Below are 18,115 nucleotides of genomic sequence, written 5' to 3'. Positions count from 1 at the left end.
CCCACCAGGAGGAGGGTTCCACGAGACCATGTCTGGCTCCCCTGCTCTGGCTGGGCACGGGGATGAGCTAAGTCCTAGTCATCTCTGTGGTCCTGGGACACCACATGGTTCCTGTTTCAAGTGGACAACACGTGTTTGGTGAACCAATTCTCCCAACTCAACCCTCTCCCGGGGGCACATGTCGGCCCGCTGTGCCCACCCTCCCAGCCAACGAGATCCCTGATCTCACTGGCAGGGCCCTTGGGTGCCTCCCACCCCTGCGATGAAGTATAGCCTCTGCCACAGCCCTCGGAGGTCATGGGCAGAGGTCAAAGCTGCAGGCACAGGGCTGAATGCGCAGCCTTACACGCCAGAGGCAGGCTCGCTGGGGGCAGGAGGAGCTCCCCAGAACAGAGCTGGAGTCAGGACGGAGCAAGGATCCTGGCCTTGTGCCAGCGAGGGGCAGTCGGGGGGCCTGGGCAGGCTGGGCGACCGACCTCTCGCTCGGCAGCCGGGGCGAGGAGCCCTGGGAAAGTATCGGAATCCACACCCAGGACTTTAGGGAAAGGAGGCAGCCAAGGCAAACAGGGGCCGAGCCTCGATCTGGAGTCCCTGCTCGGGCCAGGTCCTGGCTGGGCGTGGGTGTGTGCGTGCAAGAATGCAGGGGTCTGCACTGCGTGGCCACGGGCAGGAGGGCCTCCGAGGGGGCAGCACCGCGAGGGAAGCTCGCACAGACCCGGCTTTATTCCCCCCGGTGGTGCAGGAGGAGGCGCGCTGGCTGGGGGCTCTGGCCCGCCACGGCCTTCAATGCCGCCTTGTGCCCTGCTCTCCCGCGTTCTCTAAGGTTCATTTCAGACCTGTTTTTTTTTTTTTTTTTTAAGAACTGAAACTGGAGCCGGCTGGAGGGCAGCACTCATCTATTCTGCAGCTGTCAGCAAGTCATAACAACGCTCCCGCTCCCCAGAGCACCGGCCTCCGGCGCTGGCTACGCCAGGACCCGGGGTTCGTTCTGATCATGCCCATTTTGCAGAGGGGCAAACTGGAGTTGGATGATGACAGTCATGGAGGAGGGGTGTGTGCAGGGGCTGCTTCTGGAACGAGAGCCTAGATGGGCATGGTGCCACGGCGCTGACAGCGGCAGGAGTTGGGGAGGGACCGCCCTGCCCGTCTGGTCTGATCCCTGAGGTGTGGCGGAGCTGGCGGGGCTGGGGAGCGCAGCCCTGGGCCAGGGCTGGGAGATGAACGAGAGCACGCCAGGACCAGGGTCTGGGGCCCACAGTGGGCACTGGAGAGCAGGCTGAGGCACAGGGGGCAGTCGGCTGCCCACAGGGGTTGGGAGCGGGACCTGCCAGGACCTGGTGACCGAGTGCCCAAGGGGAGGCTCTGGCCCAGGCAGGTGGGATGAGCCTCCAGAGGCCACAGCGGCCAGAAGGGGCAGGGCACGCACATGCACACACACACACACACACACTGCGCTCTTGCACCTTCTGCACCTACAAGCATTTCACCTGTGAGAGGCGGAGGCACTGCTGTGCCAAGCTGACTATGTGTACCAGCAGACACTGGGGAGGGCCCCGGCCCCTGCAGGGTCACTGCCGCCAGGCGGATCTGCCTCCCCCAGCCCACACCACCCGAGCAGGGGTGGGGGTCACAGACTGCATGCCCACCTCCCCCTTACCTCCTCACCTTTTTAATGACAGGTACCGCCAGCAAGCAGGTGACGACAGCTGGGGTGTCCAAGGCTTGCTGGGGTGCGCTTAAGGGGCACATACCCTTGAGGCTGTAGATGTAGATTTTCTGGTCCTGGGAGGCAGACAGGCCCTGTGAGCCCCGGGCAGGAAGCAGCTGGCGTTCCCTAGGGGGGCATGCTCACTTGGGGGGACCCTTTTTGCACCTTGAAGAGTAACAAGCATCGAGGCTTCCTGGTTGGTGGTACGAATAGTTCCATTCTTTGGAGAAAGTTCTCGAAACACAGAAGACTCCAAAGAAGAAAAACACAACATCCCATTGCTCATCCCCAGAGAGAACTGCTCTGGCGTTTACCGTGGGCACTTGCTTGTGTGGTGTGGACAGAGGGGGTCACCCCTCCCTGTGCTTCTCACACCAGGCCCCCGAGGGCATGAGGTGGACTGGCTTAACCAGGACGCGGATGTACCTGAGCCTGGTGCGTCCGCCTGCCTCTTGCCTTCCCTGCACGTCAGCGGGGGGTGCACCCAGCAGACCTGTGCGTGCCCGAGTGTGGGGTGCTGTCCCCTCCTTCGGATGCACTCTGAACCCAGAGACTGCAGAGGCCGAGGGGCTGAGCATCTGGGAGATTTCTGACGCGGACCAGTGCTACCCTACCACGCTGCCATCCTGCAGGGGCCCAGCAGCCCACCCCCCACCCGGAGTTTCAGAGCATCTGTTTTGGGGTCGTCCTGTCTGGGGCCTCGCGGGAACTGTCCCGGGGTGGACAGCGCAGGGTGGGCTTGCTGTGCAGACCCCGGCGCTCCAGGAAGCTCAGGCCCATCATGGCCTTCGGGGCTTCCCTCCGGCTGAGCGCCCGAATCCAGGCTGCGGGCCAGCGCGGGCAGGAGCAGGGGCCGCTGGTGACACACCACTACCTCACGTGGCCAAGGGCCTTGCTCCGGGCACCTCCCCGGGATAGGCTGGGGTGTATGGGAAAGTCGAGCTGGCCTGGGTGTCCCCCCACCCCCACCCGCCCGCCCGCCCCGGCCCCGGGGGCTGCCGCTGTGCGGACCCCCGACAGGCGGGTACCTCGGTGGCCGTCCATAGTGAGCTCTGCACCTTCAGCTGACAGCTCAGCCTCAGCCCTGCGCAGCGCATCCTCTGTACCTCCAGGAGGCCCTTCTCCGTGTTTACCACCGTGTAGTTCCTAGGATGGGCAACGGAGGCTCAGTTCCCTGGGGGCCAGGGCCGCCCCCACCCCCTGCTGTGGCCTCACAGCCCCGGAGGAGGCACGGCTGCAGCCTCCTTCATCCCCGAGAGAATCCAGGACCGGCACTGGGCGGCCAAGTGTCCCGTCTGCCGGGTGACACTGTAGGCAGAGAAAGGGCGGCCCAGGGGAACACTCGGCTCTCTCTCTCTGTGACAGCTGTGGTGGGACAGGAGCCCCTGTGGGAAGGACACTCCTCCCAGGAGACCACTCACGGCCCTCCCGCTGCTCCCCAGGCCCGGCTGCCCCACTGCACCTCCCGGTGGCTCTGTGCCGCGGCCTACAGCAGGAGGGGCTGGCCACGGCACCCCGGACCGCACAGGTCTTTCCCAGCCCACGAGACTAAGCTAAGCGGGTGGAGAGGCTTCTCGCTGCCGCACTCCCGCTGCCGTCATCAGAGGCTGGAACCTCTGTCCTCATGGACCACTGAGCGACTACACACAGTGCGCTCCCAGCAAAGGACGCGCTCTTCAAAGTGCTCCCTGTCTACTCTTGCAGGCTCGCCCCTGCGCACCGAGGAAACAACCAGGATTTTCTAAGCAGCGCTGCCTTTGAAAAACATTGAAAAGATAGAAAGACATAAAGAAAAGCAGTCCTCTGCTCTCTAGGCGGAGTTCTGGCCCCTGCACATCCCGTTCCTCTGCCTGTCTTCCCCACCCACACCCACCCCCGCCCCCGACTCCGGTGCATCTCGTCTGCCCCCTCCACTTCCTCCGCGTCCCTGCCCCCGTGCTCTGGCCGGAACGCCCCTCCCTCCCCACGAGCTTGTCCTTCTTCAGGCTGCTGGGGGTATTTTTTTTTTTAATACTTTTTCTTTATTTGAAAAGCAAAGAAATAGAGATACACACAGACAGACAGTCAGACAGACAGTCAGGGATTCCCTCATTCGCTGAGTCACTCCTGTAACCAGAACTCAATCCAGGTTTCCCACACGGGTAACAGGGAGCCAAGCAGTTAAGCCACCACCACCTGAGGTGACCATCCAAGGAGGGTCCTTGGGCCCTGCACCGCATGGGAGACCAGGAGAAGCACCTGGCTCCTGGCTTTGGATCGGCGTGGTGCACCGGCCACAGCGGCCATTGGAGGGTGAACCAATGGAAGGAAGACCTTTCTCTCTGACTCTCTCTCTCACTGTCCACTCTGCCTGTGGAAGGGAGGGAGGGAGGAAGGGAGAAAGGAAGAGAAAACCAAAGCCAGGAGCATGGGACTCAGTCTGGTTTCCCCACGTGGGTGGCAGGGACCCGAGGACTTGAGCCACCGCCTGGGTGCACGTTAGCAGGAATCTGGGTCAGAGGCAGAGCTGGGGCTGAGGCCCAGGCACTCAGTGTGGGGTGCAGGCGCCCGGAGCAGCATCTTCACCACTGTACAAGTGTGCCCCAAGCTTCTTCCACACTCCCCAGCAGGGCCGGGCAGTTCAAGTCCTGGCTACCCTGCTGGTCTAGCTGCCTGCTGGTATGTGCCCTGGGAGGCAGCAGTGGTGGTTTAACTACTTGGCTCCCTGTGTGGGAGACCTGGATTGAGTTCTGGTTACAGGAGTGACCATCTTCCATCCTCCACTGCACTCCTGGGCCACAGCAGAGAGCTGGACTGGAAGAGCGGCAACTAGGACTAGAACCCGGTGTGCCGGCGCCGCAGGTGGAGGATTAGCCTAGTGAGCCCTGGTGCAGGCCCTGACTTTGGTTTTCAGCCCTGGCTGTCGCAGGCATTTGGGAAGTAAACCATCAACTGGGAGACATACCTCTCCCTCTCTCTCTGTTTTCATAAAAAAATACTGAAAAGGGCCAGTGCCGCGGCTCACTAGGCTAATCCTCCGCCTGTGGCGCCGGCATCCTGGGTTCTAGTCCCGGTCGGGGTGCCGGATTCTGTCCCGGTTGCTCCTCTTGCAGTCCAGCTCTCTGCTGTGGCCCAGGTCCTTGGGCCCTGCACCTGCATGGGAGACCAGGAGAGGCACCTGGCTCCTGATCGGTGTGGTGCGCAGGCCACAGCGGCCATTGGGGGGTGAACCAACGGCAAAGGAAGACCTTTCTCTCTGTCTCTCTCTCTCACTGTCCACTCTGATTGTCAAAAAAAAAATACTGAAAAGATAAAGAAAGTCTCCCCAGGTGGGTGCAGCAGGGCCCATCAGTATGTGCAGGAGCAGGCCGGCTCCCAACCTCTTCCAACGCCCCTCAGGAGTCTGATGGGTGTGTCACACGTTCTGTGTGTCACACGTTCTATGTGTCACATGTTCTATGTGTCAGATGTTTTGGGCCATGTGTTCTGCACATCATATGTTCTGCATGCCATGTGTTCTGCATGTCATATGTTCTGCATATCATATGTTCTGCACGTCATATGTTCTGCACGTCATGTGTTCTGCATGTCATATGTTCTGCATGCCATGTGTTCTACGTACAAATGTTCTTTGTGTTGGATGTTTCTGTATGTCAGATGTTCTCTGAGTGTCAGATGTGCTGTGTTACATGGTCTGTGTTAGATGGTCTGCATGTGAGATGTTCCGTGTTACATGTTCTGTGTGTCACGTGTTCCGCATGTCAGATGTTCTGTGTCCTATGTTCTGCGTGTGTCGGATGTTCCAGCCCCCATCCTGCCCCACACCTGGGGTCAGCTGTTTCTGGGCTGAGCCCCGACTCCCACCCTCTAGCTCCTGGGGTGCGCACTGGTGCTGGGCTGACCCTGGTTTCTAGGGCTCTGCGGTGGGCAGGGCTAGGAGGCAGGCGTTTCGTGTCCTCAAAGTCCATCCGCTTTTGATTCAGCACCACAGGGCTTTGCTTCTGCTTTGCATCTCTTTCACTGTAGCCCAGGCTGAAAACCGTGGCTTCCAACGTCAGCGTCGCGATCGCTCATAGACTTCACCCCACAGCCACGGCAGAATCTCACGTAACAGCAGCGAGGCAGCGGCCAAGTGTGTGCTTGCTGCGAAGGCTCTGCTTTCCATGTCACCCCCAGCAGGTGCCCCGGAGGGAGGATCCTGCAGCCCTCTGGGTCTGCAGGCTCTGTGTCCAGGCGGTGTGGGACGGGCAGGGAGTCAGGCAGAGAACCACAGAGAGCTGGATGGTTCCCTGCAGCTTTTCTCTCTAGCCCTGCACTCTAACTCCGCCCCCTTGCACTCCTGCTTTCCCACGATGCACCTGTCTCCCTCAGCATGGAGGAGACAGCGTGAGAACACGTATGCACCGAGCTGCATGTGGAGGCGCCATGGACACCTTCCAGAGGGCGTCAGGTGCACTGAACCCCGCCCAGACTCCCCCCATGGGTACATTCGACCAGGGCACCGCCCCTACCCACCAAGGGGCACGAGTGCTCTGGGGTGAGGGCTAGTCCTGTCTGCAGCTGTCTCTCTCACCTTCTCCGCACAGGTGGATTCGAACCAGCAGCCAGGGATGCAGTCCTACCCACACGTATTCAACCCAGCAGGGGTAGAGATTATTTTTGAAAAACTGCATCTGTACTGAACACGTCCAGGCTTTCATTTCTTGTCATCGCTCCCCGAACAATGCGGCACAACTATGGACACAGCAGTGGCGCTGTGTCCGGCGCGCTGAGTCGTCTAGAGAGGAGTTAACATGTCCAGCAGGAGGGGCCCGGGTCCTGGCATTTTCCATCCAGGACCTGGGCGTCTCCACATTCTGGCATCCTCAGGGGGTCCTGGAACCACCTCAGGGGGCACCATGTGGCTGTACTTTGTGGGGCTTCTTTCCGCGGGGCTTTGTTCCTTACAGCGAGCCCGAGACAGAACCCACAGTGCCCGCGGCACCAAATCCAACACAGATCTCCCCAAGTCGGACCGGAGGGAGACGGCCAAGTCCCTTCCACCGACCTCACTGTGCCTGCAGGTTGCTTCGGCGGAGCCGTATTGCATTGGCACCTGCCAACGTAGGCCACTAGGGCTGTGTGGAGACGAGCGGTTCCCTAAGATGCTCACGTGCCTGTGAGCCATCACTCCCGGCGTGCGGGAGAGGGCAGGCTGCAGGTGCGACCAAGGTGGTGACCTGGTGGGACTTCAGGCTCTGCCGCCATCTTTCCAACACACCGGCCTCTCCCAGGACCACCTGCTTGTCCTCAGTGCTTGTCCCCCACGCTGCCCCAGCCACCCGCTCATCACACCCCAGGCCCTGTCTTTGCTACTAAGTGCCCAGCTACTCCGTGTGACGGATCTGCTACCACCACCTGGCACGCTTCCCACTCACTTCTCCTCATACCCTAACCTCCACGGGGTTCTCAAAATATTTCTTTATTTGAAAGATAATCAGAGATAGAGGTGGAGAGGTGGAGAGAGGGAGAGAGGGAGAGAGGGGGAGGGGGGAGAGGGAGAGAGGCTTGGAGACAGAGATCTTCCGTTTGCTGGTTCACTCTCTACATGCCTGCGATAAGCAGAGCTGGGCCCAGCTGGAGCCGGGAGCCTGACCCCACCCAGGTCTCCCATGGGGGCGGCAGGGAGCCAGCTTCCTGAGCCATCTCCAGCCCTCGCTGTGCGCTAGCAGGAAGCTGGAACCGGAAGTGGAACTAGGGGGCTGGCGTTGTGCTGCCTGGGATGCTGGCATGGCGTATCCAAGGGCCACTCGGAGTCCTGGCTGCTCTGATTCTGATCCAGATCCCTGCTAATGCACAACGGCCCCCCTCTCTCCTAAAGCCACCTGTTGTCTCCCCCACGCTGGGGAGTGGGCTGGGGTGGCAGGACACGCCGCAGCCAAGAGGCAGAGCCAGACTGACGGCCTCTCTGCCCATGCACAGCCTGCAGCCCGGGGCGGCTGCGCTGCTGCCCTGCGGACACCCGGGCCCTCCCTGCGCTGGGCGTCTCCGCTTCTCTCCCTGAATATCCACGCCCTCTCCCACCCTCCCCGCTCCCTTCCACTTCCCTGGGACAAACTGACTCCAATAGCAGGCGCTGCCCACAAACCTTCTTTCAGGGGACACCATTCCTGCTTCTGGCCCCCCCCCCCCCAGCACGGCAACGTCACTCCAAGGACCCCCCCCCCCCCCCCCGCCCCGTGTCACGGACCAGAGTGCCCAGCAACTGCTCGGAGCTTCATCTTTAACACACCCGGGCTCCTCCGACGCCCTTGGAAGTCCCACCCCCTTGCTGGCTTCTTCTGTTTCCTTTTCTATTTGTGACGGGGTGGGGGGAGAAGGAGAGGGAGGGGGAGGGAAGGGAGAGGGGAGGGGGGAGGGGAGGGAGAGGGAGAGGGAGAGGGAGAGGGAGAGGGAGAGGGAGAGGGAGAGGGAGAGGGAGAGGGAGAGGGAGAGGGAGAGGGAGAACAAGCAAGCCATACTCCCATCCACTGGTTCACTCCCCAAGTACCCTAACGATGGCTGAGGCTGGGCTGAGGCCAGAACTGGGACCAGGAACTCAATCCAGGTCTCCCACACGGGTGGCAGGAAGCCGGCACCTGCAGCCTCCTGGGGTCTGCATCAGCAGGAAGCTGGGGACTGGACTCCGGCCCTCTGACGTGGGACACGGGCGCCCTAACCTGCATCTTAGCCCCTCTGCTTCTCGTACCCACAGAGCCATGCACGCTGCACGCCTGCACGTGTGGACTCGCTTTTCTCCCTCCCTCTCTCCTGCGTGGATGCAGACCAGGCTTTGGCCCCCAGCGTTCACCGAACAACGTGGCGTAGGCACCCTTGGGCCTGTGTCCCTCTCTCTGCCCAGGGGCGCGGGTGGGCCGGGGTTACCTGGACTCCTCGGTCCCGTCCCAGAACACCACGGTGTACTCCTGGCCCTGGGATGAGAAGAAGGCCGACTGCTTCCCGCAAGGCAGCATGTACATGAACGTGGCGAACGTGGGGTCCTTCATCTGGCTCACCACCGACACGGCCAGCGGTCGCTGAGGGGGAGAGGCCACAGGGGCATGAGCAAGGCCACGGGTGGCCACGTCAGCACTGACTCAGCCCATGAGATCGCTGTCTCCAGCAGGACGGGACCAAATGCTGGATTCCAGAGACAAACACATCGGGGACTCAGGTCACCGTCGGCCATGCCGACTCGACCTCAGTGGTCAGATGTCCATGGCCAAGGCCGTACCTCCCTGGGAAGACGTCTGCCGCCAGCCCCTCAAGCCAGCTCTGATTTAATGAACAAGTTGTAACCCTGAAACTATCGGCGTCCTCCAGACACAAACAGGCAGCCGAGAAGGAAACCCGGCTCCCACTCAGTGGTCTGAGCCTGCTGCTCCCCAGAGTGTCCCTTCGCAGAGGGACACTTCCTTCCCGGGCCCTTGCGCAGGGACTCAGGGGCTGGCTGGGGTCACCACACTTTGTGTGCGTGAGGAAAAGAACCAAAGACTGGGCAGGAAAGGGGAGGAAGCTCATTCTTCCAGAGACGGACACACCCACAAAGACGAGAGCGGACGCACTGGGGCAGTCGGCGTCTCCCTGCAGGAGGAGTGACAAGCAGGGGTAGCCCGGCTGTCCCCGGCAAAGGGGGGCAGGCAGGACCTTCCGCCCCCCAGCGCCCCGGCTACCTTCTCAGGCTTCGTGTCCCAGCATTCCATCATGAGCGCCTGCAGCCGGTGGAACTGGACTTCCTCGGGCTGCCCCAGCACTGGGCGGATGCCCTTGGACAGCTTCTTGGCGATCTGGAGCTGGTGGTGGCCCAGTGCGGGGCGCTGTCCGGACAGCAGCTCATACAGCACCATGCCGTAGGAGAACATGTCTACCTGGGCAGAGAGGTAACCACGTCAGGTCCCCGGGCCCAGCGGCTTCCACAAGCTGGCTCTGGGGTGGGGAGAGGCGGGAGACGCAATTAGACCAGGTCAACACGGATCCTGCCCAGAGGGACAGCATCTTCAGTACATACCCCAGTCATCCACCCCTCTCTGTCCAACCCCTCAGCCAACCACCTCACCACCTGTCCTGTCCACTTGTCCACCCTTTTCCCCCTCCTTCTTTCTCTTTGTCCATCCGTCCGCCCGTCCGTCCGTCCATCCATCCAATAAACACACACCGAGGCCTTGCTGTCAGTCACTGACTGAGGGCTGCAAGGACACTGTGGTCCTCACCCATGCGTATCAGAACACAGACCCTCAGCGTAGCAGGCTCGGTGCTAGGGGAGCCGTGTCTGCAGCTCATAAGAACGGGGGTCTCCTGCATTGTGGTGTTGTCTGCCCTAACTTTAGCCATCACAAAGATATGAGAGCCCCAGGGAGATTGTACTAGGCCTCTTTAAGGGTCAAGAAGTAACTTTCCAGTAGGATAGTGGCTGGGAAACACCTGAGAATTCTTAATGTGAATGTTCCTATTACAATCTTAAAAGCTTTAAAAAGATTTTTTTAAACGCATTCTATTGATTTGAAAGGCAATGAGACAGAGAGAGCTGGTTCACTCCCCAAATGCCTTTAGGAGCCAGGCAGAAGTCGGGAGCCAGGAGCCAGGAGCCAGGGACTTCATCTGGGGCTCCCACGTGGGTGGTGGGGGCCCAAGCATTTGAGCCAGCACCTGATGCCTCACTTGGACGTTAGCAGGAAGCTGGATCAGGAGTGGAGCTGGGACTTGCACCTCTGCACTCTGGTATGGCTGCACTGAACTGCTACACTGATCCCACTGCTCCAGGATCCTCTTTTTTTTTTTTTTTTTTTTTTTAAGATTTATTTTATTCACTTTGAAAGAGTTGGGGAGAGAGAGGTCTTTCATCTACTGGGTCACTCCCCAAGCGGCCACAATGGCTGGAGCTGCGCCAACCTGAGGGCAGGAGCTTCCTCCAGGTCTTCCACATAAGTGCAGGGCCCCCAGGACTTGGGCCATCCTCCACTGCCTTCCCAGGCCACAGCAGAGAGCTGGATCAGAAGAGGAGCAGCCAGGACTCGAACCGGACCCCATATGGGATGCCGGCACTGCAGGCCAGGGCTGTAACCCACGATGCCACAGCGACGGTCCCTCTAGATCATCTCAGCCTCCAGGTGAACGCCTTGCCTGAGTCACCTGCTGCCGAGCGGCTCCCGCCTTCGTTGCTCTGACTTGGCCTTAATGCCACAGGTGCCGAGGTGACCCACCCACCGTGAGGCTCTTCTTAAAGCCACTAGCCAATGGCCCACCCGAACATCACCTAAGAGCAAGGAATTACAGACAAGGGGAACTTCCCCTCTGGGTGATTCACCACCAGGCTGGCACGAGATGCAACAGTGGACACTCGGTGGGATGAGTCCTGTGTCTGCATCCACCAAGCAGCCCTCAGGGTAGAAGGTGGCCCCTGAGCCGTGGCCTGGGGAGGCCACGGCCGTCCTGCCGGAATCCAGTCTGATCTGGCTGGGCACTGGATTTGGCCACCGCCTGTGGGCTGGTCCTCTGTCCCCACTTTGCACATCAGACTGTGAGTCGGGACCCAGTCGAGACCCACTTCTGTCCTGGACTCTTGGTGACCTGTCGGCAGCCTCTCCGCTGTCTGTGCATCAAGGCGTGAAAACTCGGAAGCTAAGGAGAAGTCCACCTCGTCACAGGCAGTTGGACACGGGGCCCTGAGCCTTTCGGGTTGGAGCCAGTGCCTCCCTCCCTGAGTGTGGGAGAGGGAGTAGGGGCTCGGGGGATACTGAGCCAGGAGCCGCAGGTGCCATCGGGACTGCCTGGCTGGCCCCGGACAGGCCCCGGGCCCCCGCACGGGGGGCTGGCCCGGGCAGGCGGGTACCTTCTCGTCGTACACGATGCGAGGCCTGATCTCCGGGGCCTGGTAGCCGGGGGTGCCCTCCACGCCCAGGGCGCCCTCGTGGAAGGACTGGCGCGAGATGCCGTAGTCGGACAGCTTGATGTTGACGTGCTCCTTGACGTCCAGGGACCACACCAGGATGTTGTCCGACTTGAGGTCGCAGAAGATGATGTTCTTCTTGTGCAGGTAGGCCAGGCCGGAGGCGATCTGGTAGGCTATTTTCTGGGTGAGCATGTGTCCGAGGGGCATGAAGGAAGAGTCTGGCACAGAAGTAGAGGAATGGTTTCCTACGTTATCAATATTTTGGGAAGAGCATCATTCCAGCAACTGTCTCCCATTCTTCCCTCCTCTCTCTCCCCAGAAACGTTGTGTCCCACTGACGTCGGGCGAGGCCGCGTTGGCAAGGAGGAGCTGAGGTTTGTCAGTCCCACCTCGCTGCCTGCCCGCTGCCTCCCAGCCTGTTCTGCAGCGGCACAGCCCCCAGTGCAACAGCCCTGGCCATCCCGTGGGCGGCTCCCACCAGCCCACGCTGCCCCAAGCCACGCCCTTCCCTGCACCACCCAGACCTCCTTTTCATGCACTGCTCAATCCCCCTTCTGTGCTCTGTCCCAGCCCCACCTTACAGACGGACAGTTAAGTGACTTCTGACCCAGTTCTCCCTGTCTCCACGCCTGCGCTCCTGCAGCCCTGCCAGTGCGACCCCTCCGTGGTTAGAGCTGGTCGGTGCCTTGCCCCACGCACGGGTGGGCTCAACGCCTGCACCCGCGGCGGCCCCGCCCCCCGCGCCCCAGGGGCGGCACCTCTGGCGTTCTCCGACAGCAGCGTGTTGAGGCTGCTCAGCGGGGCGAGCTCCAGCGCGAAGCAGAGCGGGTGGATGCTGATGCCGATGAGCGACACGATGCAGGGGTGCTGCAGGGCGTGCAGCATGCTGGCTTCCTGCCGGAACTCCGAGAAGTTCTTCATGGCGTCCATGGCGCGCAGGTGCCTCAGCATGGTGTCTGCCGGGGCACAGCACGGCCGTCAGCACTCCGCCGGGCACCCCGAGTCCAGAGCGCCCGAGGCCTGGCCAGATGGACCCCAGAGCGACGGGGGCCCTGTCTCTTGGGAGCCTGGGGGCTGGGCCGGGGCAAGATTTGCTTTTAAGGAACACAGGGCATGCAAAGCCGGCACCAAGAATGCGGCCCCAAAGGCCGTCCCTGTGGGGTTGCATCAAGTCCCCTCCTCCTCAAGTGCTAAGTGTGGCCCTGTCGCTTCCAGCAGTCCCACTTCCTGCACCCGCCGGCCCTCGGGGTGGAGGCGGGGGAGCGCCAGGTGTCCCCACTCTTGTCACCCAGACGTGGCTCTCACAGCCCTCGCACCCAGCTGCTGCCACCCGAGGGTCCCCCTTGCATCTCATTCTGCCCAGAGCCCGGCGCAGGAGCTCTGTCTGGCGTCCCCCACGGCTCCTGGTTCGGCACCATCAGGCTTGTGGGGGCTTTCGTCTCTGCTGGTCACCTTGGTCCTTAGCGGAAACTGTCACCACCCCTCGTCAGCCAGAGAGAAAACTGGCCGTGGCCCCCGCCTGTGGCAAGCAGAGGAGGGCCACTTCCAGTCCTACACCGGAACCTTCCCCCAACACCCTCGAAATTCAGCCCCTATGTGAGGGGCGCCTGCCGAGTGCCTGGAGGGGTCAGGGCGACGCCCACCAGGCTCCACCCAGCACACAAAGGCCGCAGCTGGGCCCTGCCTGTCCTCTGTGTGCTGGCCCTCCCCACCGCCACGGCGACATTTCAGTAGTGGGGGTCACAGGGGCTCAGACAGCAGGGAAACCATCAACCATGGCGAGCAGAAGGCATGGACCGCAGGTCCACAGGTGTGCTGGCCGCTGCGTTTCAAGTGTAAACTTTTTTTTTTTTTAAAAGTTGGCATTTAACCCATTAAGTACTTTTGACTGTGATACGAAGTCAGACCCAAATCTCCACCTGGCGCCCTTCTAACCTGAGACACGCTCTCTGCTGAGGCCAGCTACCTGCCCCCACACACCTGCTGCCAGGCCTGGCCCACTCCTGGCCTTAATGCGGGTGGATTTATCAGTCATGACAACACCTCCCTTGTCTTCCACTGCAGACTTTTCTTGGTCTTGGACTTTTCTCATTTCACAGTCAGTCAAGCTACGCACACGAAACACCTTTTGGGATTCGGATGGTGATACGGGGCTGACTTTCATTGCTACAACACAGGACAACTTCCAAGGGCCCCTGCCCCGTGCAGGAAGGCTGCCGAATCCCGGGGCTGTGCTACCTCTGGCCGCATCGGATGCTCTCCCTGGCTGACAGCTGTCGTCAGAGCCTTAGATCTGCCCGGAAGTCGCACACCTGTCAGACGAGGACGATTCTGTCTCCCTTTCCCCTCTGTTTTCTTCACATTTTCCCACAGTCCTGAATCTTGTGCCAAGGCTATAGACCACCTTCATGACCCCCAAGACGACCACCCTGTGCCAGGCAGTGAGCCAGGAGGCCTCTCGCACCCACACGGGCTGGCTCCCGCATGCAGCCAGGTCTGAAATCCGTGCACTGGAAACCTCAGCCCCAAGGCAACAGTGCTGGGGGCTGGGCCTTCAGGGAGGAGATACGGCTGTGAGGGCAGGGATCCGCCTCTTGCTGCAGCTGTCATGAGGGGCCTGTCAGGACAGCAAGTTCCGCCCCCTTCTTAGCCCCTGGTTCTCCTGCTCGGTTGCCCTGTCTCCTTCCACCATGGCACGAGGGCCCCACAGGTGCCAGCACCACGCTCTGGGGTTTCCAAAGCTCCAGAACCGAGAGCCAGACGCTTTGCTCCTTCTCAGAAATCACCTGGTATGTGGCTTTCTGCTCCAGCCGTGGAAAAGGCCACGGCATGTTGGTGGCAGGTGCCACGAGGTGGGGAGCGTCCCTCAGCCCCACGAGACCCAGGGCCTGTGTGTGCCAAGGGAAGAGGGAGCACCTGCCTCTGGGGCGTGAGGGGTGGGAGGAGCTCCAGGGACACCTCCCCTCCTACCTGTCACCGCAATGGCTACTACGAGGGGTCCTGCAGGTACGGGGCCCCCCGAGGCCAGGTGTGCGCCAGGCCTGCGCTGGCACCGAGATGGAAATGGTAAGGACAGTTCCACGTCTACACAGCAGGGAAGTTTCCAGGCACAGGTTCCAGGCTCGGCCTGGCCCTCCAGCCTGTCTCCCAGTGCACTGGGCAAACAGCAGGGGCTTCCTGGGGTCCACACTGGCCCCACCCACCCACCTCCCCTCCCCTGCCCCACATGCACGCGTGGCCCCGAGGTGATACAGAGGTGGGACGGGGGAAGCACGCGTCTGCATTCCAAGGGCGCTGGGCCAGGGCCTCGGTTACCTGCTGGGGCGTTGGCGAAGTTTTTGAACTTCTTGATCTGGAATCGCTTCACGGCCACGGGCTGGCCCTGGTACTGGGCCCGGTAGATGACGGTGCCACTGCCGCCTTGGCCCAGGGTGCTGCCTTCGTCCTCACTGTGCACCAGCTCGCTGTTCTCCAAGAAGAGCCTGCCGCACACACAGCGCGGGCTCAGGCCAGGCCCACCCAGCCCCGGGAGGTGGAGGGAACCCGGGCTGGGCCGCTGGTCCCCACGGGGCGGATGCATGCATGGCTCAAGGCCATCTGGGAGCTTGGACAGACCTGTGCCCAGCCTTGCCAACCCCTAGCCTCCTCCTCCACCAAGTGGGCTCAGGACAGCGAGGCCTCTGAGACGCAGGTGACACCTGCCCCCGGTGAAGCCTCTACCGGGTGGCGTCGAATGAGGAGCCCTTGGGATGTCTCCCTCACAAGGATTTTGGCTTGGAGAGCAGGCACCCATCAGACAAACCACAGAGCTTGGCTGTTTCCCCATTTCTCTTCATTACGCAAAGACAGTCTGAACCACCAAGCAGTGCCCCCACAGATGTCGCCCGGGCACAGGGGCTGAGCCCCCCGTGCTGGTTTGGGTTCTAATCCCAGCTAAAGGGGAGATTCCTGGAGCCAGCACTGTAGGTTAAGCTTCCACCTGTGGCACAGGCATCTCAGAGGGGCACGGGTCTGAATCCCGGCTGCTCCACTTCCGAGCCAGCTCTCTGCTATGGCCTGGGAAAGCAGTGGAAGATGGCCCAAGTGGCTGGGCCCCTGCACCCGCGTGGGAGACCCAGAGGAAGCTCCTGGCTCCTGGCTTTGGATCAGCCCAGCTCTGGCCGTTGCGGCCATTTGGGGAGTGAACCAGCGGATGGAAGACCTCTCCCTCTGTGTCTCCCTCTCTCTGTCTATAATTTTGCCTCTCCAATAAACAAACAAATAAATAAATCTTAAAAAAAAATAAAGGCGAGATTTCTGCTGGGCCTTTGGAAATACTGCCAGTGTCTCTGGGTCACCTTGGCCTTCTCTGCAGATCTGGAGGCCTTCACCTAAGCAGCCAGGCCTCAGGGGTCCAGAGGACAGTCCAGCGCCTCTAAGCATCAGAGAGGCAGACCCTTGGCAGGATTAGAGCCTTGGGGGCGCCCCGAGTGGCATGTGGGGCTCAGGCCTCCGTGGGTGCCCTCGTGTCCCCCCTTCCCGGATCTCTGGCTCCTCAGCACGCTACTCTGACCCTGCTTCCCGGTTCTGGAAGAACCGTGAGGAGAAAGGGTGCCGTGTGAAACAAAGAAGGGGGGAGGGAGCGAGGAGGGGAGCAGAGGGTAAGGGGCAAGTCAGGCTGATGCCCCCAGGCTTCGGGGCCCCCTGGGCTTCCTCATCGGCACCCCAGCCCGGGTGCCTCCCAGTCCGGGGCAGGTGCAGCCTCCAGTTGAGCCCTGCTGGCCCCCGGGACCCCCAGCCCTAGAGAAGCAGCAGTTCCCATGCCTTCCAGACTTGGTAGATTTCACCCTCCACGCTCACTGCAGCCCTTGGGGGTGTGCTGGGGCTGTTTCCCTAGTGCCCACCAAATCCAGCTGCTTGGGAAGCGTGGTGCGCTGGGCCACCTTGGATGGGCAGGGGGAACCGGGAGGAGGGGCTTGGCGAGGCCCTGGGGGCACCTGCTAGGACTCCTGCAGCCTTGGCAAGTGCACTACTTGTAGCAGCCACAGGGCGGCGCTCTGCCAGCAAACCCCGGGCCAGGGGGTGTGGTGCCTGCACCCTAGTGGGCTCCTGGCACCTATGCTCTGCTGGGGATCCGGTCCGCGGTGCCGACTCTCTGCCAGGTAACTTCGTTTCAAGACTATGCCCTGGCCTGGGACTCGACCCAAGCAGGGCGAGAGCTGGTCTTTCGTGTCCCACCAGCACAGCCCTCAGCCCAGGCTCAGCTGGGGCCTCCCGGCTGAGACAGGCAGCGCAGCAAGGCCTCCGCTCAGAAAGGACAACCTAGCACCTCGGGAGCACCTGGGCTGCCTCGTTCACTCACACTGGGGACCCTCAAGCTGGCGACGCGGCAGGGAGGGCAAGGCGCTTTGCAGGAGTGGTGTTCACTGTCCGCCCCAGTGCAGCCTCTGGAGAAACTGTGAAGAACCACGGGAGGAACGCAGCCGTGCAGGAGCCACCTCCCACACCTCCTGGGCCCCGGTCCTGCTGCAGCACGGGGCAGCGGTCACCCGCTTGGAGCCATTTGGGGAAATGAGAACAGATACAAGGGGACGTCAGGCTGTTTGCAGGAAAATGGAATTAAAAGACAAGTACGTGGGTACAAAAAATTCTTGAAATCCATGCAAAAGTTTCACACAGCACAGACTTTCTACAAACTATTTGAAGACACCTAGTGTGCATTAAAAAAATTTTGCACCAAATAATATATATTAATATATAACATGTAATATGCTAATACACAAGATATAATTGGTATAATCTATTAGTATGTATAATATATGTGTTTTACATTTGAGGGACACAGAGAGAGAGAGAGAGAGTGAGCTCCCACCACCTGGTTCACTCTTCCAATGCTTGCAACAGCAGGGGCGGGGCCAGGCCAAAGCCGGGAGCCGGGGACGCAATCCAGGTCTCCCACACGGGTGGCAGGGATCTAAGCGCTGGAGCCGTCGCTGCTGCCTCCCAGGGTGTGCGTGAGCGGGAAGCTGGAGCCAGGCATGGAACCCAGGGTCTCGGATGTTGGACATGGGCGTCAACCTCGAGGCCAATCGCCTACCCCTAAACTTGCCTTTTAATTCCATTTTCCAACAACTCTTTGAAGCCTCCTCATATTCTTACCAAAACAAAAAAATTGTAATTTTCCTGAAAGAAAGCAGACACCCAGCCTTCCCCTGAATGAGTCAACACACCAGGACTTTATGACTCCAAAATGCTGGGACCCAGTGACGTCACACTGTCCCCAGGGGATCAGCCCAGCTCTCGTCAGCCACAGTGTCTTCCCGGGGAGACTCTGTGGCCGTTTCCTGCTGGATGACAGGGCAGAAGACATCTCCTGTTCCCTCCCGTAGACTCTCAGATCTCCCTGCTGGCTGGTGTGGACGCAGGCCACTCTCAGAATGGAGTCAGGCGGTCCTGCTCGGCCTTAGGGGCTGCTACGCCGCGCTGGGTAGACAGGGACTGTGGGAGCCGAAGGCTGGGGCCGCATTAGCAAGAAGGCTCTC

General features: G+C 60.9%; 1 protein-coding gene across 6 annotated transcripts in view; it reads right to left on the bottom strand.

The window, feature by feature from the left end:
* LRRK1 (leucine rich repeat kinase 1) overlaps positions 1-18,115 on the bottom strand; it is a 134,587-nt gene that overhangs the window by 5,279 nt on the left and 111,193 nt on the right. For 5 of the 6 annotated variants that reach the window (XM_089311165.1, XM_089311166.1, XM_089311167.1 and 2 more), the window contains 7 exons: positions 14,910-15,076; positions 12,353-12,550; positions 11,535-11,812; positions 9,379-9,573; positions 8,591-8,742; positions 2,737-2,854; positions 1,666-1,782 (listed from right to left, as the gene is read on the bottom strand). In XM_089311165.1, the coding sequence (XP_089167291.1) occupies positions 1,666-1,782; positions 2,737-2,854; positions 8,591-8,742; positions 9,379-9,573; positions 11,535-11,812; positions 12,353-12,550; positions 14,910-15,076 (1,225 nt within the window). Of the gene's footprint in view, positions 1-1,665; positions 1,783-2,736; positions 2,855-8,590; positions 8,743-9,378; positions 9,574-11,534; positions 11,813-12,352; positions 12,551-14,909; positions 15,077-18,115 lie in introns of those variants that run through there. The other variant, XM_089311169.1, reaches the window with a different exon arrangement.

Source organism: Oryctolagus cuniculus, chromosome 12, assembly GCF_051225735.1.
Source record: "Oryctolagus cuniculus isolate XC-2025 breed Fujian yellow rabbit chromosome 12, ASM5122573v1, whole genome shotgun sequence".
Lineage (NCBI taxonomy): Eukaryota > Metazoa > Chordata > Mammalia > Lagomorpha > Leporidae > Oryctolagus > Oryctolagus cuniculus.
Note: the sequence above shows the minus strand (reverse complement) of the source record. Positions and strands in the feature narration are given on the sequence as shown.